Consider the following 24,645-nt stretch of genomic DNA (forward strand, 5'->3'; position numbering starts at 1 on the left):
ATAAGCACCTCAGAACTGGAAAATCATGAAAAACATTTTTATTTAGCAAAGTCGATACCAAGATATAGTATCGCTCTTATTCTCTTAGAAAAGTATGTCAAAAGAGTCAAGCATTTTCAAATACTGTCAGATTTAGAGAGTGTTTGAGAATTCTAAAATTATGCAGCTTAATTTTTATTGGACAGAAGGAAGGGCTTTTTGTTTCAGGCCAAGTAGCCATCAAGAATTTGTTTCTACAACCGCCAGAGGGCGCCAGTGTCTGCAGTATGGTTGGTGTAGGTGTTTAACCTTTAGGCAATATTTGAATTTGGACGTTGCCAAGCTAAGAAATGCTTTAAAAGAAAATTAGTAACTTCAAAAAAATAAAATAAAATAAATTTACATTCTGTAACACTAAAATAATTTTGGGCTTTTAGATTAAAAATATAGTTCACTGGCCTGTTTCTGGTTAAGATTAATTTAACAGGATTTTATTATTATTTCCAAATCGGAATTGAATGGATAACACTTTTAATAATGACTAAAAAGAGCCTTACGAAAGCTATTAACACTAACAATTCATTTAGCACCATATATTTAGCACCAAAATAAATGATAGTTCACACTTAATAAAAACTTTAATTGCAAAGAAACCTCAAAATTGTAACAATTTTGGTGGTTGTAATGCATTTTCAGCACCATTAGCAAGTTATTGTTAAACTTCCTAAGTTTTTGATTGGCCTCTCATAAGTCAAAGTTACACCATGACATAATTTTAAAAAATCATTTTGCATGTGTTTAAACATGTCTTTCCCCATACATATAATGGCAATATTAAAAAATCATACATAAGCAATGATAGTGTCAGACCGGTAGAAATCTAATTCTACTTTCCTTAAGTGCTTCAGTAGATAAAGGCTTCCATCCATGTCAAGATTTTCATCCTCTGAGACTGCAGGACCCCGAGAATGTTGTCACACAAGGGGGAGAACACATTCAAATGACCTGTTCAGCTTATCATTCATATAATAAGCAGGGGATGAACACAAAACACTTAAACTGGCCTAAATGTGTACGAGACTTGCTTATGTAGATATGTAGATGTTATAAGTTGATTTAACAGAGCATGTATTAATGAGTGTATATATGTGTGTGTGTGTGTGTGTGTGTGTGTGTGTGTGTGTGTGTGAGTGTATATGTATATGTATATGGTTTTTATTCAAATGTTCAGAGTAAATTGTATTGCTTGAACTTGCCCTCCAGTGTTTGGTCAACTCTGTGCCAAAGCTGCCTGGAGCCTTTAAATGGCTGTTTGCATGGTTTCCGGTGAGTATGACCTCACTTGCAAATGAAGTTGGTAGGGACACTCTGATGGCTCAAAGAAGTGATGGTACTTTGATTGCTGGATAGAAGCAAAAGGGATAATAAATGCTGGTTCTGCCACATTGTAAAAGCAAGTTTATCTATCATAACCAGGAACATTAAGACAGTTGCCTACGCAACTCAAATACAATTTTATAAAGAATCCATCAGTTTAACAGCAAAATTTATCATTTTCCCAGTCTTTTTATGACATGAAAGCCAAAAAATACATAATGTGACAGGTTTTGTTTTCTACTTTTTTACTAAAAAAAAAGGTGGAAATGAAAAAACTATGCCATAGAGAGGATCCATGCTGTAGAATATGTATGCCAATTACTGTATCTTTTGGATGAAACCTTTTGAAATGAAAGCTTCAATACTGACTGTTTAAAGCTGTTCTTATGAAATAGCTTATCCCCAGACCCTTCCTGCCTTCTGGGCATTACAGTGAGAAATTGTTATCCTAGCACCTTCGTTGCATGCTGTAAAAATATGACAGGCTACTAGCAAACTGTCATTTGCTTTAGCCTGGGAAATAAAACATTTTACATGGCCACATTATATTACTAACTTTAAAAAGTATAGATAGACAAACAAATATACCCGTTACGTTTTCAGCTGAGTTGTTAAATTATAAATAAACTTAGTTCTAGCCATGATTTGGAACAGACTGCTGAGTAAGTTATAAGTGTGTAGACCTTAGTCTTCATCTGATATGTCTGATGATTCATCTGGATTTTTGATGCATTCAAAGCTTTGTACTGACGACATTTTTGTCTTAATAAAACATGAAAAGTTGGGATTCCTCTAAATTGTTGCAGTTCTAGAGTTTTTAGTTAATACTGAACATCCATTCATAGAAACATTTATTACATTACAGCCAACGTAGAAGAAGCTGAGATAAATGCAAAGAATTAGAGTTTCTGCCAAGGAAAAGCTCACAAAAAACTTACTTTTAATGAAAAGTTTCACATTAATGATAATTTAATCTTCATAAATCCTATTACTATGATAATTTTACCTTCCTAAGGACCTCTGTGAAATGTGAAGCAAGTATCATTGTTCATTTTTAAAACTAAGAAACCAAGCTACACGAGTAAACCAGTAGCAGAATTGGAACTAAGCATGGTCATCTTTGGTTGAACAGTACTTTTCTACTTCTGTGCAGCAAAATCAGGGATGGAAAACACGTTCTACAGAAATCAAGCCAAAATCCTACCAATGAGATTTCTCTCCAACTGCCTATTGCATGTTAGATAAAATTTGAATTGGGGCCTGAACCATATAATCATTTCTATCCTTCATTTAAGTCCCCAAAATATGTATTTTTGATAAAGTCTATATAGGTGCCCACAGAAGCAGAGTAATAGGATGTCAAAACATTTGGTCACCATATCCAGTTTGGAACAGGAAGCAGGCCAATTGTTTGTCATCGTGTCCATCAAAACTCCAGGTGGGCATTTCTCCCGCATTGAATGGATTTAATTAACTATCTATCCTCTCAGTGCAGCCACCCTAAGAGACTGCAAGTGTGCAGGGAATTTTAAACAAGTAGCTTCCTCCTGTTATTTGCATTCTGGAACTAACCATGTTTTCTTAGTCAGAAATTCTATGGAAGTATTATACAACCTAAGCAACTCTCTCTCTTTCTTCTCTCTCTCTCTCTCTCTCTCTCTCTCTCTCTCTCTCTCTCTCTCACACACACACACACACACACACACACACACACACACACACACACACACATACGGTATATAGCATTAAGTGTCTTGGCCCAGATAATTGAGTTTCCTCTGAAAGCAATTTCCTGAATGAGGAAATGTTGCCTTTCCAAAATCACACGAGTGAAGTTTTCATGGTAATTTTGAGCTCCACAATCAAACCTAATTGAGAACTCAACTGATAAGTATTCGTCTACATAGACATATAGTCGTCCTCAGAAAGTCGTTCTGAAGGGGGCTGTTTAACACGTCATTGCCGTCTGTGGTGGGCACCCAGGGTCTCTCATATGAGCCCCGAGGTCCCACGATCACAGTGAAGCAGTGGAGTGTCCTTGGTACAGAGGTGTTTCTTTCTGGTCCTTTCCCTCCTGCGGACAGACCTCACGATACCCCAGGCCCTCAGGACAGGCCCTCCCGCAGCTCTGCACCTGGAGTTTTTGTGACTTTCATACCTGTCTCCTCAGTCTTACTTCTCTTGGCCCTCTTCAGTGTTCTTAGGGTCTAGCTTTCTGCCTTTCTGCCAAAGGCACAACTGTCTACTCCAATCCAGTGCCTTCTGGGCAGTTGTTAATTCCTTCCTGCCTCTTCTGGTTCCAAGCACGGCAGCTAAAATTCCACGCTGATCAGGAGCCTTACCTACCCCACAGTGTGGCTTATCCCCTGTTCCACCTACAGGCGGACATCGCTATTGTGTTCACTTCCTCACAGCTCCATGAACATCCATTCGTTAAAAAATAATAATTGTGCAGCCAAATCATTGGGCTGTATCATTTCCTGAATATTTTTGTGAGCTTCTGAAGGCAGGAACCGAATCTCATTATCTTTGCATTATGAGAACATAACCAGAAGAGATTAAGTAAAAGGTAGGACTTGAAGCTTACATAGTTGGAGCATAACCTTTCGTAAACCTAAATAAGAAAAAATGTCTCCAGAATGAAATCTGGGATTGCTTAATTAATTTATTATATCCAGATATCACTGAGGGTTATTTTGCAAACTATTATTTTGTGTATTACAGAGGTGGATGCTGGACATGTCCCACCACCTCACATATATTTTGAATAGAATATTTTAAGTTTCCCTTCAGTTTACTACTGAATCATATAATTATCAATGTGTTACATCATCTATTATGTTTGTGTGTGTAAATATGGACATATAAATGCATATACATGTGTATGTCTATATATGCACACACATACCCTACAGATCAACTAGATTTTTTATGCCGTAGGAACATAATATAATTCTTTTGGAAAGCAAGTTTTAGAAGTGGATGCATCAACGATATCAATACTACCTATACAATATTTTAATTTAGGGTTAGAGATCAGAAAATAGAAATGGATGTTCTGATGACCTCAAAAGATTAAACAAACATACTAGACAAACACTAATTTATACAAGGACTAATAAAAGGAAAACAAGATTGTTATAAAATATGTATAATATGTGCAAAACTCAATATATATATAGACCTATGATTCCCAGAAAGCATTCAACTTCCTGGAAGAGCAGATAAGCTTATTTGAACCAGTATAGGTAGTTTGATGTTACTCCCGGAAAACAAAGGTTGTCAGTACAAGATCCCCCGTAACTCGGAGGACAAGCTGAACATGGTACCCCTACTTTATATGGCGCTTCTCCAATCCAGTTGCCCCTAGAGAGAAAAAGAAAAAAATGGTAGCATTAATGTTACTTGCTCATTTAAAATTTTTTTTTATTTTTGCCCTGGCTAGTTGCTCAGTGGTTAGAGTGTTGGGTCAGCCTGCTGATCAAAGAGTCTCAGGTTCAATTCCTGGTCAAGGGCACATCCTCAGTTTCCAGTTTGATTTCTGGCCCCAGTCGGGCTCCTGCAGAAGGCAACCAATGGATGTGTCTCTCTCTCTCCCCCTCCTCCCTTCCTTTTGCTCTCTCTCTAAAAAAAAAAAAAAAAAAAAAAATCAATAGAAAAAATATCATGGGATGAGAATAAAACTTTTTTTTATCGTTGTTAAGCACATGATCACATGTATTGACATGATGATTTTTTTGAGAAGTTTGTCATTTTTGGAAAGGCACTGAAAGTTATATCCATTTCTTATTTATACAGTAACTTATTTATATATCTTACTTTTAAAACACTTTCTCTCTGAATTAATAATATCTTAATTTATAGGTAATACGTGACTCACTACAATGAGTAGTGACACCATTAGTCATCTGACACCAGGTTTAATGCTCATTTCAATTCACCGCACCTGTCTCTTTCCCATAGCCATCCTCTGAAGCACATAGACCAGATTCACTTTTTTTTTAATCCACATTTTTATTGGCCAAAACTTTCATTGATATTTTTTTACATGGTTATGTAAGCTTTTAAAAAAAATTTTATTGTTTAAGGTATTACAAATAGCAGTACATATGTCTCTTTCTTTTTCCCCACTGCCTTCCCCCGGCCTCCCCTATCCGCCCCCCACACCCCACTCGCCCTCGTCCCCTTTTCCCAGTGTCTTGCGTCTGTTGGTTGTGCTTATATGCATGCATACAAGTGCTTTGGGTGCTTATGACAACTTCCTACTCATGTCATCATTTCTGGGAGGCTTAGAAATGATTAAATGAACAAAAACTTGTCATAAGCACACACCAAAAGTTATAAATGTTCACAAAATTTGTTCCTAAACTTGTAAAATATTGTAGATTCTCATCATTTATAAAATGAGATATGGAAAACTCCATTTTTGTAGTAAGAGAATGATGGCCCACAGAAGCAATTAAAGATGATTTAAAAAAATTTCCTATAAATACACTCCTAGACCTTTTTATAGTAATGCTATTCATTTTCTGATAATAAACACATTTAACTGAATTACTTTCTGTTCTCAATATTTTCCTTTATCTGTACTGATCACCAATATCAAAATAATACATCAATTCACTATTAGGAGAATTACCTTACTGTTACCTACTATTATTTAGGTCCTGTAATTACAAAGGAAAGAGTAATAAATGCACTTTCATAGCCTGGTGTTAGTAACTAGAGTACTGGGAAATAGCAATATAGCCAACAATGGGAAGGAACTTGACTGTTCAGGAGAAATCTGGTTGTCAATAATAAAAAGTCGGGGTAGAAAATCAGACGACAGTAGATAAGAGGCGAGCATATGAGACAGGTGGTTCTCAGAGTCTTTATTTAAGACCTGAGCAAGACCAAGCAGGGACTCAGAGCCTGTCTCTATAGGGCGTGAAGGTCTCAGTCTAAACGTCAGTTAAAAATTCACACTTATCTATAAAACATTTATCTACTCACGTGTAAAACCTGCTGATTAACGATTCATATTACAACACGAGATGAGATTCTAAGACTGCCTGCCAAATCTAGCTTTTTCTACACTCTGTCCAGAGAAGCTTCCTCAGGTGGAATTCTGATGCCATAAGCTGGCTCAGAAACATCCAGGGCCCCCATTCGCTGGTGAGTGCAGCTCCCTCACCTGGGTCCTAAGTTCCCCCGTTCTATATTCAAAATTGTATTTCTCTAGGTATCTCTACCCAAGCTACATCTTTATCAAGATTATGCTATTTTAATTTGATATTTTTCTTTTTACTATATATACTTCTTGAAGTTATATAGCACATATTTTGGTAACATTAATTTAGAAGTACAATTTTATTATCTGTAATAATTATATGTTACGTTATGTACTTTTACATAAATCACAGATTTTTTCTCAAATAGAGAATAACTAATTGTGTTCAATAGTAAATCTGCCAACTAATAAAACTATTATTTATTCTTTTATTGTTTTGTCCTAGCGCATGTAACTAAAGTCAGGTCCCTCCCTGTCTCTGTCTCCCCCATCCCTTCTTACTTTTTACCCTGAAAAACGATTAGGCTTGAGGTAACTTCACACTGGCATTAGAAGAATCATATTCACATATCAGCCAGGATTTGAACACTTTCTTCATTGCCTAGGTTTCAAAATAATGGTCTTTTATTACAACAAATATCTTAATCTCCTGGACCCATAAAACAATCAAATCTTTCATCGATAGTATGAGAAATTCTAGTCATTGGCCCAAAACAGAGAAGTTAAATGAATAAAATAAAAATGTCTTTCATCATCTGGGGAAGACACTTGGCTTCTTTGTGTCAGAAAGAAAGGTAAAAGCTTAACAGGAAAATATAAGGAGTGAGACTGAAAATATCGGTCAAATGCACAGTTCCATACTTTTCATAAAGCAGACACATTCTACTTTCCAAATCTTATTCTCTAGTAATTGTGAAGAGGGGTCCATCGGGGAAATTGCTATTTCTCTAACTCTGCAACAACACTGGCATACTACCACACACATGAGTAATGCAGCTGTCTGTGAAACATTTTCTCATTCCCTCCCCATACTGGCAATGCTAGAGAAAATCTTTGGGACTTACTTTGGAAAACACCAAGAATGTCATAAATCCTTTGCACATTTTGGTATTTACTCCAAATGGGAACAGACTCATGAATAAACTGCAATCTTTTATCAGCTGAAGAGTTATTGTTATCAAGAAGGCATTTTCCCGAATGTTAACACGTGCTTATTTATTGCAAAAAAAGTTCATAAATATGTCATATTTTAGAAGCTGTAATCAGTTTCACAATATTTTCATATGTGCCATAGGATGAAATTACTGAATACTTTTTAATACTGAAATTTCAATCATGGCAAAGCCTCAACTGAAAAAGAAGTCATAGCTCGTAAATCTCCCCTTCTGATATTGAATGCCTCCCTAGCCATCTATGGAATGAATAAACTATAGTTTTCAATTTTACTCTTAAAACAAAGAAGGAAGAAAGTCTTGTTTTGCTTTCCTAGGGAAAAAAGTAAGTTGACATTTTGGCACTGGGAGGTGGGAATATCATGGTGTTGATAAATTCCCTAGAAGATTATGTTCTGATGCCTTTTCATATAGCTGTCAAAAGCCTGGGAGTACAGAGTTTATTTTACAATCGCCATGACAAAGGAAAGACTGTGAGGAGAATTTAGTGAATCTCCATACTCAGATTGTTTTGCCACCAGTTTTGGCCCAGAATCCTTCTCCTTGTGCAAAGAAGCCTTTCAGCTCATTTTGTCAGGTTTATGAGAATAATGAAGGATTCAAGATCAGAGGCCCTTGTATTTAAGTCCCACTCATATTAAAATACCCAACAGACTGCCCTAGCTGGTTTGGCTCAGTGGATAGAGCATCGGCCTGAGGACTGAAGGGTGCCAGGTTTGATTCTGGTCAAGGGCACATGCCCAGGTTGCGGGCTCCATCCCCAGTAGGCAGCGTGCAGGAGGCAGCTGATCCATGATTCTCTCATCATTGATGTTTCTATCCCTCGCTCCCTCTCCCTTCCTCTCTGAAATGAATAAAAAGAAAAAGTCACCTCATTAAGGTAACAAGAGGCACATTAAAAAAAAGAAAAAAAATACCCAACAGACTGAAGATATTGAATAATCATGAAAGGTCCGAGGAAGCAGCAGGCCACCTGGGACTTACTTGGGGGCATAGTTGCACACCAGGTACACTGCACGGCGCCACACAGTTCCCCACACGTTCATGTTTTGGCAAGTATGAATCGCACATCCGATCCGATTGGAGGTGGCCCAAACCATCTGCAAAAACAAACCAATATACCATTACTGAGGTCAAAGCTAAGAACACGCATGTTCACCAGAATAGATCCCGAGACATGGAAGCATGCAACACAGTGAGGATTCTCAGATGGAAGGAGGGGTGGGGAAGAGATTAATCAAAAAATGAATATGCATATATGCATAACCCACAGACACAGACAGTCATGCCGTGCAGGGCTGGGGAGGGAGCAAGAGTGGGGAGGAGGGATCAGTGGAGGGGGAAAGGGTTCGTCTGTAATACTTTAAACAATAAAGGTAAATTTTAAAAAATAGTTAAGACCATTTTTTAAAAGTATGACCCCCAAAGTAACAAGACAGTTGAAATAACCTGTGTATAATGTGTACACATGGGGCCAAAACATCTCATTGGACATCTGGGGTTGCAGTCCTGGGGATACGGAAAAGCATAGTCTTTCACTTCATCGTACCATGGCTTGACCAACTGGAGAATAGAGCGATATCTAGATATCAAGATAAACAATGAGAACTTAGAACACATGGCGGGCTCACGTTAAATTGTAAGTTAATTGTTCACTATGCAGATTATTCACAATGAATCAAGAACATGCCCACCCCTTACAATTACCATCACCACCCTGTAGAATCCTCTATTCCTTCAAGTAGGACCAACATAAAAAAGCCCAGAGTTGGATCAAGTGATCCTATATTTGCATAAGTTTACATCTGACTGTTTCAAAAACAGACACGTAGATATTTCGGGACTTATCATTTTATCTTGTTTTATCTATGTCAAAAATTTCTTCCATCAGAATCTTATGCACAATTAAGAGTTGACATATTAGAAGTAATCATTATACTAGAACTCAGTGTGGGGTTTTTTCTTAAATTTATATCACTTTAATTTTAATAATAGGACACCTGATTTTTTCCCCCCCACATGCAAGAGACTGGGCCTTTGGAAGGTTGTATGATGACATTGCACAGTGGCAGGAAAATTATCCCATCACTGGGAACAGCTTTTCCATAGTTGCATATACTTGCAGATAGGTGTGTATGTACGTGTGTGTGTGTGTGTGTGTATGTATAATTTTTATAACAGAGATATATGCAATCAGGAAAAAGTTGCAGACACACAAGAATGGCTTCTGCCGTTGTCGGGATTTTCTTGAGGTAGAAGAGACAAGATACAGGGTATAGCACAGTGGTCAGCAAACCATGGCTCGTGAGCCACATGCGGCTCTTTGGCTCTTCCACAAAATACCACATGCAGGCGCGCACATACAGTGTGATTGAAACTTCGTGGCCCATGTGCAGAAGTTGGTTTTCGGCCTGGGTGAGTCTATTTTGAAGAAATGGCGTTAGAAGAAGTGGGGGTACATTCGCTGAGGTCAACCCCTCAGATTGAGAACATTTTTAGCAAAGGTCAGCTTAGGAGTACCCTAATTAAGTTAATAACAATGTACCTACCGATATAGTTTAAGTTTAAAAAATTTGGTTCTCAAAAGAAATTTCAATCATTGTACTGTCGATATTTGGCTCTGTAGACTAACGAGTGTGCTGACCACTGGTATAAGCACATGCTGATCCTTTCACAGCTTCTGGGATGTAAGTGCAGAATGCAGGCTAAGGGAGGGTGCTTCAAGGGTGAAATGGGAAACTGGTCGTATTAGGTCCTTTGAACCAATTAATGCTCCTTGAAGATATCTAAAACAGCCAGGGGTCCAGCACTTGTGCCTGGCACATAGCAAGCACTCAATCAACAGTTGCTGATACGACTTGAAATTGGTGTCACTCCCCCGTTGGAGTCTCTGAGCAATGACGCTGTGTAGACATAAAGGGTTCCAGGAAAGCCACTTCCTACCTTCCAGTTCGCACAGAGAGATTTTGGCCCAAAAATCTCAGTAAGTAAGAAGGTCCATGTTCCCAAATGCAGGTGGCGGCCCAGGCCTCAGCAGATTTTGCAAGATTTTCATCCCAAACCTGTGAAGGGGAAAAAAAGCCTTTAGCTTTGCCAGGTTTTGCTGGTAAGAAACAAAAAGGAAGAGGGCAGAAAAGGTGCTGCTGTTCCCCAAAGTTCTTTCAATGCTGGTTCCTGAGGCTGTTTTGACTAAAGCAAAGCAAATCCAGGCCATTGATATTTGAAGTTCTATAATGTAATATGATCATACCACCAAAACATTGTTTTTTCTAGTGTCCCTAGATCTAAAGTCTAGACGTCAGTTTTAGTAAAGGGTTGGTTAACAAAAATACTGTATCTAGGTGTAAACTGGGGACACCTCATACTGACCACTGAAATTTGAATCCACCAAAGTCAGTTGATTTCCCTAGAAGCCATCTTCACAGCAACAAGGAACCATGCTATTCAAATACCTTAAAAACTAATATGGTCAAAGTTATTCAAATCAGTTTATCAAGATTAATAACATCTAATATTATACTGAAACTTTCAAAGGTCAAACTATATTAGCATGCAATAAATCCCATGGAGTTTCCACATGTTCTATCATTTAAATCTTTGGTAATGATGACATGAGAATTACATTTTAGTTGGCATGAACTGGAAACAAACTATGATAAAAAGTAACTTGACTATGCTACATGGGGCTGATATAAAAATATAGTGCATTATGATTCAATTAAATAAATGATGAAAAATAGTAATTGTTCTTGAAAAGAACGTGGTTTACACTGGCAAGGGTGTTATGGGTGTATAATGACTTTTCCATCATTAAAATATTTGTGGGATAAAATTTAAATGAGCCTTAGCTTTAGTATACATTTGTATTAGTTACTATATGGATTGACATTCTCATTTCCAAAGCTGTATGGGGAAATCAAGCTCTGAGCGTATGTGGACCTTCCAGTAATAAAGCAACACTAGCATGATGATCTATTTTCTAGCAAGTTACAAGGTACAAAACACAAAGTATAGAATATTTATAATTCTTGTACATAAATATAGAAAAAATGCTTTCAAAATTTCTCCCTGGTGAAAATATAATTTAGTGAAGTATTTATCTCTTATAAAAATGATTTTGAACTAACAAGTTCAATACCATGACATTATTTTATAAATTATTTAAATATTGATATACTATTCTGTCTGAAGAAATTGGTTCAGATTGTGATTAGACAGTAGATAGTAGTATATTTTGGAAGGTAAGATTGTGTATGAAAAAGGAAGTGATAGTCTTATGTTACTCAAATGCAAATGAAGCTCCATGGATGAGGCCTGTGGAGATGTCCTTCTGCTAATCATTGTTTTCCTGCTTTTCATAGACTTTCTTATCTTATCATCCTTTTGGTGACTTTCTCTTCCACCAGATTGTGTGGAGCTAAGCAAGACTCCCCTCCATTAGGGTTAATAGCCATTAGTTTACTATGTGTTACCAAGCAAACTCATGGGACTGCTTGATCATAACACTATGAAGCCATAGTTTTCCTCAAGGATAATGGGATACATAGATTTATTTAATATAATAATATATTTAACTAAAAGGAAAGTAATTTAGTGACTTTGAAACAAAACAGGAAAAAAATTAAATAGATGAACTCTTCAAGAGACGCTTTTGCCCAGCCGGGTGTAGCTCAGCGGTTGAGCGTCGACCCAGGAACCGAGAGGTCACCGGTTCACTTCCCGATCGATCGGGGCATATGCCCAGGTTGTGGGCTCGATCCCCAGTGGGGGGCATGCAGGAGGCGGCCGATCAGTGATTCTCTCTCATCATTGATGTTTCTATCTCTCTCTCCCTCTCCCTTCCTCTCTGAAATCAATAAAAATATATTTTTTTTAAAAAAAGAGAGACACTTCCGCTGTAGAGACCATGGCAGCTGCCCTCAAAAGAGATTTGCTAGTTACTCGGAAGTTGTTTTAAATGAGAAAAACAAGGCCGTCACACACACACTGATCTAGAATTGCACTAAAATAAGCTCACAAGCCCAACCGGCGTGGCTCAGTGGTTGAGCATTGACCTATGAACCAGGCCATGGCATATACATGGGTTGTGGGCTCAATCCCCAGTGTGGGATGTGCAGAAGGCAGCCAATCCATGATTCTCTCTCATCATTGATGTTTCTCTCTCTCTCTCCCTCCCTCTCCCTTCCTTTCTGAAATAAAAATATTTTTAAGGTAATAAAAAAATAAACAGACTTAGAAAATTTGTATAAAATCAGAATTATTTAGAAGGATCTGGAATAATTCTGAGGTGAAAATGCTACTTCTCCTTTGCCCATGTACAAGGAGCTGTAGCAAGACACACTTTTAGTTATCCAGAATATAATTTTCCCATTTTGTGTGTTAAATTAAATTTGGCAAAATATTACATAATATCACTTTAATAAATAATGTTAAATACAGTATCAAAAATGAGAATAATGCTCATTCTATAATATTTTATGAGCTAGTGTCTGTGTATTTTTTTCTCTAAATTGATATATGCTCTTTTACAATTATGAAAAAGATTTTGTACTACTATTTTATAGTTAATTTCTTAGCTCAGTAAAATCACTATTTGACAGAAATTATATGAATCACTATTTCAAACTTCTCCTTTGTTTTGTTTGTAAAAATCGGGCAAAGTATACCAACAACATATAATAAATTTATAATGAAAATTATGGAATCATAGGACTGAAATGAACTTTTAAAAGCATTTGTTTGGTGAACTCATCTATTATCTATTCTTCTGATGTTTGTGAATAAAATATGGGTTATAGTTCATCAAAATACAAAACAACACAATTAATTCACAAAGGACTTCCAGATGGAATAGCATCAACCCAGTTTGTCCCCTGGAGGGTTCTTAACTAATTGTAGTCACTTGAGAAAAAAATGCATCCAAATATACAGTGTGCACGCCAATCAATAACTGCTAAAAACACTTAGAGTCTTGTCCTGAATATCAGCATAGCATGGCACAAATAGCATTGAGCTAGGAGTAAAGACTACTGTGTTCTAACCCTGATTCTGCTGCTAACATCATCTGAGGGCATGTTCATTATTCTTTCTGTCTCCCGCTTAATTCACCTGTGAAATAAGACTGAATGAAGTCATCTTTAAGGTACCTTTCATCTTCAACTGCTCATGACTTAATATACTTGAATAGCCCAGCTTAGAGCCAGGAAGATCTGTGATTTATATGTGTTCTATGGGTCTATGATTTACTCAGTGTTAGCCCTTTCCATTCCCCAGAGAGAGTAAAACTCCTTTTCAAAATTACTGAAAACATTTAAGGCAGTTGAGGATTTGAAAAATAATTTAGCATATATAATCCTATCTTTACACTCATTCACATATTTAAAAAGAAAATATTGTATATGTCAAAAAGATAAACCATAAGTTTATGCCTGAACAGTATCTTACGTGAGAATTCTTTTTAACTGTGATAGGGGATTTTGATGGGAAGAGAAAATGTTATTACTGATTGATGCCTACTTTTTTTAGGGGTTTCTATGTACAAAAGTCACCATTACAATTTTGGAGAAAATAGTTGTGGGAGAGGAGGAATAAGGACTGTCTGTCTGTCTGTCTGTCTGTCTCTCCCTCCCTTCCTCCCTCCCTGGTATTTACTTTTAGGGAACTGATGGCAGGGGTTTCTGCCTGTCTCCATGTCCCTGAAGGAAGGTGCTGGAAGCTTGGTGGGCACTGGCCAGGTCCCACACAGACAGTGGGTCACTTTCCCTCCCTATGCAAGAGATGATCAACTCTCCCTTTGATGCCCACTACAAAGTCAGAAGGTCCTGCACTCTTTCTTGCCTCTCTGTCCCCCGAGCAGGACTCACACCCATCCTGTAGAGAGAGGCGTATCCAGCTGGAGTAGGGAGCACTGAAATGTGAGGGTTACATCAAGCACGTCTATTGGTAAAATTGAGACCTGCCTTCACTGCCTCTGTCTTTCTTCATTGGTTACCACTCCCATGAGAAAGTGGGTAAATTACGTATCCCCTGATCTTTGTGGTATTTGATTGTATTAATTTGATGAGAGGTCTTTGAGGTTGGAAAATAGCAAGCAATGATACTTTATTTAATAACAATAGGAAATTTCAACAAAAAAACTGGGGCCTGTAGGGAGTGGCCCAATATTATCTATTCTTTCTTAATGGCCCAATAATTATCTGTTCTTTCTTAATCAGAAGCTCTGAACTACAATGATTGTTGCCAGTATAACCATGTGAAAGAATTTTAACAACTTACAGAAGTTCAGGGCCCTGGCCAGTTTGGCTCAGTGGGTAGAGGGTCAGCCCATGGACTGAAGGGCCCGGGTTCAATTCTGGTCAAGGCCACATACCTCGTACCTTGGTTGAAGCTTGATTCTTGGCCCCCACCGGGTCCTGCTGGAGGCAACGAATAGATGTGTCTCTCTCACATCGATGTTTCTCTCTCTGTGTCTCTCCCGCTCCCTTCCACTCTATCTAAAAATCAATAGAAAAATATCCTCAGGTGAGAATCAACAGCAACAACAAAAAATTCAGGGAATGAAGATGAAAATTGCTAAGCATTTAAGTTGGTATTCAGGGTGTCCCCCTAAAGTGTGTACATGCACTTTGAATAATTATTAAGCCAGTGCTTATTAAAGTACATTTCATTTTTAAAATTGAGCCATCAGCAGTCAAAGTGTGTATACATTTTTTTGGGACACCCTGTATACCTTTCCGTTTGCTTGATGGGCATCTGCTGAATCTCTCTGAGTACCTGTGGCATTTATTTGAAATGTCTTTAATATTATCCCCTACAAATACAGCAACAGAACAAAGGGCACCCAGGTGACTCACTTAACGTTCTGTGAAATTCCTAGTAAACATACAATATATTATTCTCTGTTGGTGAAAAAAAAAACAACAAAACTGAATACCTACCTAGCTTTTTGAAAAAACAACAACCTGATACTTAGCTTTAATTCAACCAGATTTAAAATGCTGTATTCCCTATAAATAGATAAGATACTTTCAAAGGTAAGTTAGTTGTGGCATTTCAAATCTGATCTTGCCTCCTAAAAATGAGGCAAAAATTAAGAATATGTATGGATACAAAAAGGTATTGACTGGGCCCACTAGAGGCTGCTATGATTAAATCAGGTAAATCACAACACAAATACAGCTTAAGGCGATGTCGGAGCATGCGCATACTTGTAGGTGTGCCCTGTTGACCCAAGTGGCTTTCTCCCATTCTCTGTTGTTAAGAACCATTGAGTTGCTCAGCTCATAAACTGATTTAGCTTTGGGCTCAAATGTTCACCATGAGCTAGTCTGCTCATAAAGTCAGCACCTTGTCTGTGGCAACCACATAGTTGGACTGAGCCATGAGAAATATCCCGGATTCAAGCTGATGTCATGTAAATATCTAAAAGGCTTGCGGCTCCAAGAGAGAGGAGGGATGTGACAAGAATGCAGATTCAAGTTCAGAGGTCTTTAGAGCTTGAGCCAAAGACATACAAAACCGAGGGAAAGGATTTTCCATCGCGGGAGAAGGCTGTTGACATTCTCAAGTGGACAGAAGAACTAGAGAACGATACGCTCTGGCCAGGGGTGAGGTTGTTTTCTCGGCCGTTTCTGTAAGCTCGGTATCCACAACAGAATGGCAGCCAGATTCAGGGAGCACGGTGCCATCTGAATCTCTCTTCTTAAGCCCCAGTCAATATCTCTGGACGACAAGAAATTGAGTCTAGCTGGATGGCAACCTAAAATTACTTGGGAATATCTCCCTGACATTATTTGAGGCGACAGACTGTTTTTTTAAGTGGGTAACATCTTTTAATTCCAAACATAAGAATTAAATGTAGAAGTATTTGAAAGAATCAAATTGAAGTTATTTAAAGGTGTAGATATATCTGGATGAAGAACCTGTGCATATTTGATATTATTAAGACTTTTAATGGTTAAGAGAATGTGGCTTATTAAAGGAACAGGTTAGCCTTGTAATTTCAATATATATATCAACCAGTAATTATCTATATTTGTGATTTTAAGTTGCAAATTTAATTTTTTAAATTTGTTAGTAACAAATGTTAAGGAAATATGATTGCCAAAACTTGCTATATTTATGGATACAATCAGAGATTAGGAAATGTAAACTAAGTTAAGGCAGAACCAGGAATATTATTTGACAAAACAAAAGATACCTCTTGACAAATGTAATACACAGTTGGAATCCATCTTCAAAGACAACAAATGTTAAATTTAAAAAATCATACTTTGAGTCTTTGGAGTCATATTTCTAAACTGGTTATGATAGTAATGGTATTGGAAACAGTATGGCATATGCTGTCAACATTATTTTCCTGGAAATTTATGTGGTCATTCCTTGTATAATAAGATAACAAGCAAAGTCAATTTAGATAGACACGTTTTGGAGTTTTTAAAAAATAATTTAGCTAGGACTGTTTGATCTTTTCCTGCATTGATCAGATTGGGGAAGGAGTATTGACATACAGAAGTGGGAAAGAGCCATTAAAAAGAAATTAAGTGATGACAAAATTATTTCCCCTGAGGGCAGAAAAATGCTTTCAATACACTTTAACAGCTTTAAATCATGGGCATGACTGCAGTTCTGTTTTGAAATTGGTGGGTTTATTCCCAGTAGGTAGAAATGCATGTGGAATGCCAGTAAAGAAAACTCAGAGCTGAGGCCCAGGGTTAACCGGACAGGAGGGCAGAGATGAGTATTGGGGAGGAAGGCTGGGGTCGGGGGAAGTGCGGTGGGACAGAGAAAGAGGAAGGGAAATTTCTGGTGTTCATTAGATTAATTAAATGATTTTAAACTGATTCTACTTTATAAGAGAAGTAGAGAGTTAAAGGAACTTGATTAAAAAATTTTCTGAAGCCACAACAATACCTATAAAAGATGGAACCAAATTATATCATAAAATATCTAAGTGGGGTCCTAAGCATTTGGTAAATGTTTAAAAGAAGATAATGAAGACTTCCCTCCGGTAAGATGAATGCCACCTTGCAGGTAGGTGGGGTAAATTTCTGTAAAGAGATGATGTAAAGTGCACTTTTTTGGAAGGATCATTGCTAACAGCATACATTTCTTAAAAACAAACCAATAAAGCCCTTTTTCCTCATCCCTTTTCGTCTTCCAATTATTGCAGTATTCTTCTCCTTCTTATAACAATAAAATTCCTTGAGAGTTGTCTTAATTGAGAATTTCCAGTTTTTCTTCTTTTCTTCTTTTTTGAGCCCCGCATAGAGATTCCCCACTCCACCACCACTCTACCCAACTGCTCTCCTCAATGGCCTGGTCACCAACTTCCTTGGTCTATCAGCAGCTCTTGGCATGATCTAGCCAGGGGTGGGCAAACTTTTTGACTCGAGGGCCACAATGGGTTCTTAAACTGGACGGGAGGGCCGGAACAAAAGCATGGATGGAGTGTTTGTGCGAACTAATATAAATTCAAAGTAAACATCATTACATAAAAGGGTACGGTCTTTTTTTTTTTTTTAGTTTTATTCATTTCAAATGGGCCGGATTCGGCCCGCGGGCCGTAGTTTGCCCACGGCTGATAGCCACTTGCTCCTCCTGGACACACCCCCATTCCTTTGTCCTTGGCCTCACCACCCCGTACTTGCCTTGTTGAGCTCTGGTTGCGGATTTTCCATGTTTGATGGTTACTCCTCATCCCTCCAACCTCTATGTGCTGGAGGGGGTCCCAGGGCAGAGAGTCTCTCTCTCTCTCTCTCTCTCTCTCTCTCTCTCTCTCTCTCTCTCTCTCTCTCCTGCTTTATCTGTATTCACTGCCTACATAATCTCCTTCAGTCTTATGGATTGACATGCCATTTACATGCTATTGATATTATCTCTCCAAATTATATCTCTAAACCTCTCACTTGAATTCCAAACCTAGGTACTTTAAGCTTCAACCTAACTTGTCCAGAGTTGAGCTCCAAATACTCACAACCCTGCCCCACTTCCCACCCATAACCTACAGTCTTCCTCCTGTCAGCAAATGGCATAGCCCGTCTTCTAGTTCCGGGGTCACCAATCTGTCCCCTTGCCTGTTCACATATATCTATGGCTGTTTCCATACTACAACTGCTCTTGTATTGCTCAGGCTAAAAATCTAGTAGTCATCTCTGTGCTTTCTTGGTTTCATAATCTTTATCTGCTCCACTGGCAAATCTTGTTGATCCTGCCTTCAAACTACTGTAGATACAAAAGATAAGTACTGAGTGCCACCACTATTGCCTCACCTGGTCAAAGCCACCATCATTTCTTATCGGGATTACTGAAAGGGACTTTTAACTGAGGGAGTGATCCATATGTATAAATAAACGAGGGCATGGATAAAAGTGAAACAATAAATTTAGGATTTGAGGTAAAAGTACTTAAATAAGATTGGTGATTAGGAAAAAATGGAAAAATTTTGAGTGCTTTAAATCTATGCATGGCTGTGAAACTGTACTTCAGCCAAGTGCTGAAAATGTCCAAACTCTTTAAATATAATTAAACTAAAAGATTGCATTGTGGGGATGGTCTACTCATGAAGATGACTAAATGTAGTATTGGGTATAAGATTACAAAGTGCACCTGCTGCTTGACCTCTGGACAGTTATATGGAGAGAGAGAGAGAGAGAGAGAGAGAGAGAGAGAGAGAGAGAGAGAGACTCAGAAATAAGTGAATTTGCTGCACCCAAAGAGGCTACTCCTCCCCTCTCTAAGCAATTGCTAACAAGTAGGAAGTGGACTCAGTCTCTCTAGACATTACCATTTTCAGGATAATCTAGAAATCCTGATATACATGTGAAATATATCAACTTTTACATGTGGGCAGTTAACTTTTAAAAATATAAAATTATGTACAATTCAATACTATACAGAGCAAATTAAACATACCTACTAGAGTGGTTGATGGGCCTGCAGGTTATAAACTCTAATGTAGGGTGTCATTGGCACCATGCCACCTACACCAATGAGTCCTCTTCCCACTTCACATCCATGGATGGTGGCAGGACATAGCACCCCTGTACCTGCATTTGCCTCCAACCTCCTTGCAATAGACTTACCACATGGGGAGGGCTGCTTTGTCCTCAACAATGGAAAGTGCAAGAATGCAAGTTTCCATATTAACCAATAGGATTCTAGGTAACTGATTCATCTAGACAGCCAGTAAATGAATATTTATTGGGAGGCACTGGGTACTATGAATTCAACTGTCAGCAAGACTAACAGGGACTCTGCCTTGCAGCTTAGGGAGGAGACAGGCAACAAAAGCACTACCAAACAAATAAGCAAATAATTGCAAATGACAATAAATTACATAAATTTAGTATTATACAATTCAATATATGTATATGGGGGTGGGGATGGGGAAAAGTGGGCTTACAGTTGTAATACAAATAAATAATACAATTTTAATAAATAAACATACAAAAATAAACTGTTTCATGTACTCACAACTGTAAACCTACTTCTGCCCATCCCTGTATAACAGATACAATGCAATCTATGAAGAAGCTCTGAGAAAACCATGTGCTACTAAGTTTGTTTCCTTTGAAGTGTCCTTAGTCAATCAAGTACATTCCCATGTAAGCCTTATCCCATGTCACACACATCTGTAGCTCCCCCAGACATGCTATGTTTTGGAAACAGGTGTTGAGTGAGCATTCAGTGACATTTTGTGATGATATAGCAAGTAGCACTGGAATAATTCTTTTGGGTTAGCCTCATCCTTGTTTCAGTGTATAGTCTCTCGTTAAATAAGTGGATATTTGAGCCACAAAATACTTTTCTCAGCTCAGTTTTGTGTCCTGAACCATGACCTGAGATAATTCTTAAAGCATGTATTGGAGTTCTCACCTGGGAACTTACTCCAGGATCACCAGGGGAAGCTTTGAGAAGAGATGCCTCACCCACCCCTGGACCAGAGTTGGGGATCTTGATTGTGTATTGCAAAGTGGTTCTGCTCTTGTGGGCAACAAGTTATCTAAAGCCCTACTTGGTGGGGGGGCTGTCATTCTGATCATGAAGAACTTTGGGCCTCCTCTCTCATATCTCACCCCTACTCATCCCTCTTTCCCCGCTGCACTCACACACCCCATGAGGGGCTTGGAAGAAGGGGCATTTCTGGTAGTTAATGTCTGTTAATTTTCACTTTATGAGCCCTCATATTAGTACCCTTCCTTTCAGCCCTGGTCTGTTATTGATTCATGTACCTGGTGACAGCGAGATGCTCTGTGAGGATGTCTGCTGTGTGTACACATGAAAGACTTATGGGTAGGAGGGGTAGAAAACAGTCCTGAATGCTGCTGTACAAATAAGCTGATATCACACATTCTGAGAACAATCATTCCAGGGGAGGGGACATGTAGTCTGCAGCTACATGGGTACGAATACTGAGATGACAGATGGTGTTCATAGTGCCTGTTTAGACAACATGGGAACTCTAAATGGATTTACTAACTGAGGTATCAAAAGTAACATATGGGAGAACAGTGTGCATCACTTCCTGAAAAGTCTAAAAACTGGAAAGAAAGGCTTTAAAAATGTAAAGTAAGGCAATCTCTTTGCATTATAACCTCACACTTGTACTTAAAACACTCATTTGACCTACACATGACTTAGTTAGTGAAGTTGCGGGAGACTTTGGCCACCACATCTGCCAACCTCCCTTGAGGGTGCATCTGCAGAAGCAGAACAAATGGGGACCATTGTGTCATCACCACTCTGCGCTGGTCAGGTCACCTCCATTCCAGGCACCTCGCTGTCAGAATAACACACACAGGTTAGAACCCAACCAGGGATACCAACCAGGTGAAAGCCCGTCTTTGACCAGAGCCACACTGCTTCCCAGGAGTAAGGGGCGAGGGAGTACCTTGAATCTCCATCTCCTTAACGACACAACTCTTACCTTTCCCAGGATTTTCAGAAAGCAAACCTCTTTGTGCAATCTCCCCTGATAGGCAACACTCTGGAGGCCAGAAGTGGTGTAGACAGCAGGTATTGAACACAAAAGGGCTGGAGGCTAAGAAAGAGCTGGGTGACTGGGGTCAGGGGTCAAAGACATAGATGCTCACAGCCTCCAAAGACCTGAAGCACTATTCTAATGCAGAATTTTCCCACATGGTGTCCAAGGAAGAATGCAGGCAGCAAGGTTCAATGCCACGGGAAGAAATACTTTCTAATATTCAGTGTTGTCCTCAGATGAAATGCATGTAGGGAAATGTCCTAGAGCAGGAGATGAACACATGCAGGGGAGTGTGTATTGCTGACTTTCCAAGCATGGACTTTGGGGTCAGGCAGAACTGTGTTCTTAACCTTTTGACCTGCTCTCCAGGTTCAGGTTTCCTGTCTGACTGTGGTGAAGGCTGGGTGAGCTAGTGACTGAGAGCATGGAGCCCAGCTCGAGCAGCGCAAGGGTGTATGTAATGGTGGATGCTATAGTAGTGGGGTCCAGGCCCTGGATGGTAGTGAATGAGAAAGCCGCCCAAAATGGGAAGCAGTGAGGTGCCCTTTGATCACATTATCTGTCAGCCTAAAGTTTGAGAGCCATCAAGCTTTTATCTCAGCTAAGCGTGTAACCAGATAAAGGTAAGCCAAGCAAACCCTAAAGCAACTAAATAATCAGAAGCAGAATTATGCCTAGATAACAAGGAACTTGCTTCCGGGGAAAAATAACATCAGACAGTGGGAGATAAAACTTAGGGGGATTTTAGAAGTGTTAAAACTTATGAATTCCCCAACTTAAACCTGTCTTTCACATATGTTGTGTCTCTAAATTTGAAGACCGTTTCATGATGGATTCTAGCAATGCCCTGCTCTCTGGGGAAATACAATGCCCATTGGCTATCATATAATTCCGGAGTTGTGAGACAGGAAGACATTTTCACGCGTGGTTAGTTCTTTTCCCCGAACTCAGCGTCACAGCAATCTAAAAAACGGATTCCTTGGTTGTTAAACTCTCCCGTGATACACGTGCAAACCCCCTCTCTGGCCATTGCACTGAAGAAGTGGAATGCCTTTCCGCCTACCTACAGCCTGCTGGCAGCTAGATCTCCCTGGAATGCAGACACCCAGATGGGGTAGAAGGTTCATATTTAATGAAATTATGAAATGTGAATTTGATGCACATTTTAGGAGGAAAAAACATGTGTCCTTAAGTAACATTGCTGGACTGTTTCCGTTTGGAGTATGTGGTGTGAAATTTTAAAAGTCATGAAAAGTTTAGTTTGAAAATACAACTTGTTAGGCATTCTTTCCTCTTTGTGTCCAAAAAAAAAAAAATGCTTGATACTTGATTTTAGACACAATAGGGAGCATAGCCTGGAAACAATGGAGCCCCATCCCTCCAAACCTCACTCTAGGATAGATTTTGTACCAAGCATTCTTTCGTGACCAGTTTGAGCTGTTAGTCTTTCTTCTCATTGCTCCTCCCCACCATTCTTAAGAAATTCTCACAATTTAACATCTCAAGTTCTGCCCAGCTGTTGAATAGCCACTGACTGGCTATTAAAAGGTTTTCAGATGTACTACACTCAGACGCCACACTAGTCAGCTGCTAGTTTTCTGAAGTGCTTTGGATAGTTTCCAGAAAGACCTTATTCTGAATGTGTCAGAAGGACTCGATGGGTCTGGTGCTATTAGGCCCCTGAAACAGATTTGAATTCGTGTTGATGTAAGTCTCAGGACTTATTCTTTAAAAAACACAAAAGCATGAAGCTTTCTTGCAAACATTCTTGAGTTGATTCCCAGACATAAAAACATCCATCCATGCTGTCTCCATGATACTCCCCGACCCCTTATGCAAAGTGGTCCATTTTGATGAGCAAAGCATATGCCCACCCAACCTTCTTTGTAGTGGAGCAGCGATTTTCAACCCTTTTCATCTCAGGGCACACATAAGCTAATTACTACTATTCTGCAGCACACCAATTTTTTGCCAATCTGAAAAAAAAAATAAAGGGGATATAATTTTGATTCATTCACACTGGACAGCTTTATTGTGTTGGCTGTTTTCATTTTTTTTTTTAATTTGACAATGTAACAGAAAAGAAATCAGTGCCCCTGACTAAATAGTTAGGTGCTGCAGGTTTTAACAATTCTTGCAACAGCTGAAAATTGCCGGATTTGAAAAATGTTCCCTCCCACACCCACTAGCTACTTCTTTCAGCCTCCATAGGGTGTACCTGGATGGTACACCTGCAGCCCTTATAGATAACCTGACCCCCACTCTTCACTTTCTGGTCTTCAACTCAGAAAAACCCGGTTGTTCTGCTCAAAACTGAAGGCAGCTCCTTGCCTGCTTTCTCACACAATCACTTACCCCTATTGACTTGGTCTCTACATGTACTTGGTCACGATCCTGTGGCCTTAAACTTTATGAGGCTTCAATTATCGCTCACCCAGACTGACAAAGTAAATAATGGCCTCTGGATTGTGCTCCCTGCCTTTACTTCTGCCTCCCTCCAACCCCTTCCTCACGCTGGAGCCATGATGTGAATGAATGATATAACTTCCCTGCTTCAAACCTTCAATGAATGATCTAACTTTGATCTTAGAATAAAACTCAACAACTTCCTGTTTGCCTTCCCAGCCTCATTAAACATCACTTTTTCCTTAATATACTCCCTCCAAGCACACCCCCCCCAACCCCGCCCTTTCAATTTCTATCCTTGCCTGCAACACACCAAGCGCCTTCTTGGAACATGCTCTCACACCTACAACAGGTTCTCTCTTTCCTTAATGCCCTCCTCTATAACTTTTATTTATTTTTCACATTTGATATTTGAAATATTGCCTTTTAGAAGCCTTCCCGGCCTCTCTATCCTAGTCCAAGTCTGGTCTAGGTACACCCCCTGTGGTCCCAAAGCACCCCTTAGCACTCAGCTCACTGTGTTCCCACTCACTGGTCTGTGCACAGTGCTCCTACGGAAAGGTGTCCCAGCTCCCCACTCACTCCCTCAGCAGAGTGCCAGGCACCTGGCTAGATACTGCGGGAGGAGTGATTGAATGCTGCATGGCTCTTGCCTACCGAGCACCAGAGCTACG

General features: G+C 39.1%; 1 protein-coding gene across 1 annotated transcript in view; it reads right to left on the minus strand.

Annotated features, from left to right (window-relative positions):
- Positions 1-975: 975 nt before the first annotated feature.
- PI15 (peptidase inhibitor 15) overlaps positions 976-24,645 on the minus strand; it is a 31,650-nt gene continuing 7,980 nt past the window's right edge. Inside the window, exons 3-6 of the mRNA XM_059672841.1 lie at positions 10,525-10,643; positions 9,031-9,163; positions 8,566-8,681; positions 976-4,722 (exon numbers count right to left, since the gene is read on the minus strand). Coding sequence (XP_059528824.1) covers positions 4,587-4,722; positions 8,566-8,681; positions 9,031-9,163; positions 10,525-10,643 — 504 coding nt within the window. The 3' untranslated portion in view covers positions 976-4,586. The remainder of the gene's footprint in view (positions 4,723-8,565; positions 8,682-9,030; positions 9,164-10,524; positions 10,644-24,645) is intronic.

The sequence above is a fragment of the Myotis daubentonii genome, chromosome 17 (genome assembly GCF_963259705.1).
Source record: "Myotis daubentonii chromosome 17, mMyoDau2.1, whole genome shotgun sequence".
Taxonomy (NCBI): Eukaryota; Metazoa; Chordata; class Mammalia; order Chiroptera; family Vespertilionidae; genus Myotis; species Myotis daubentonii.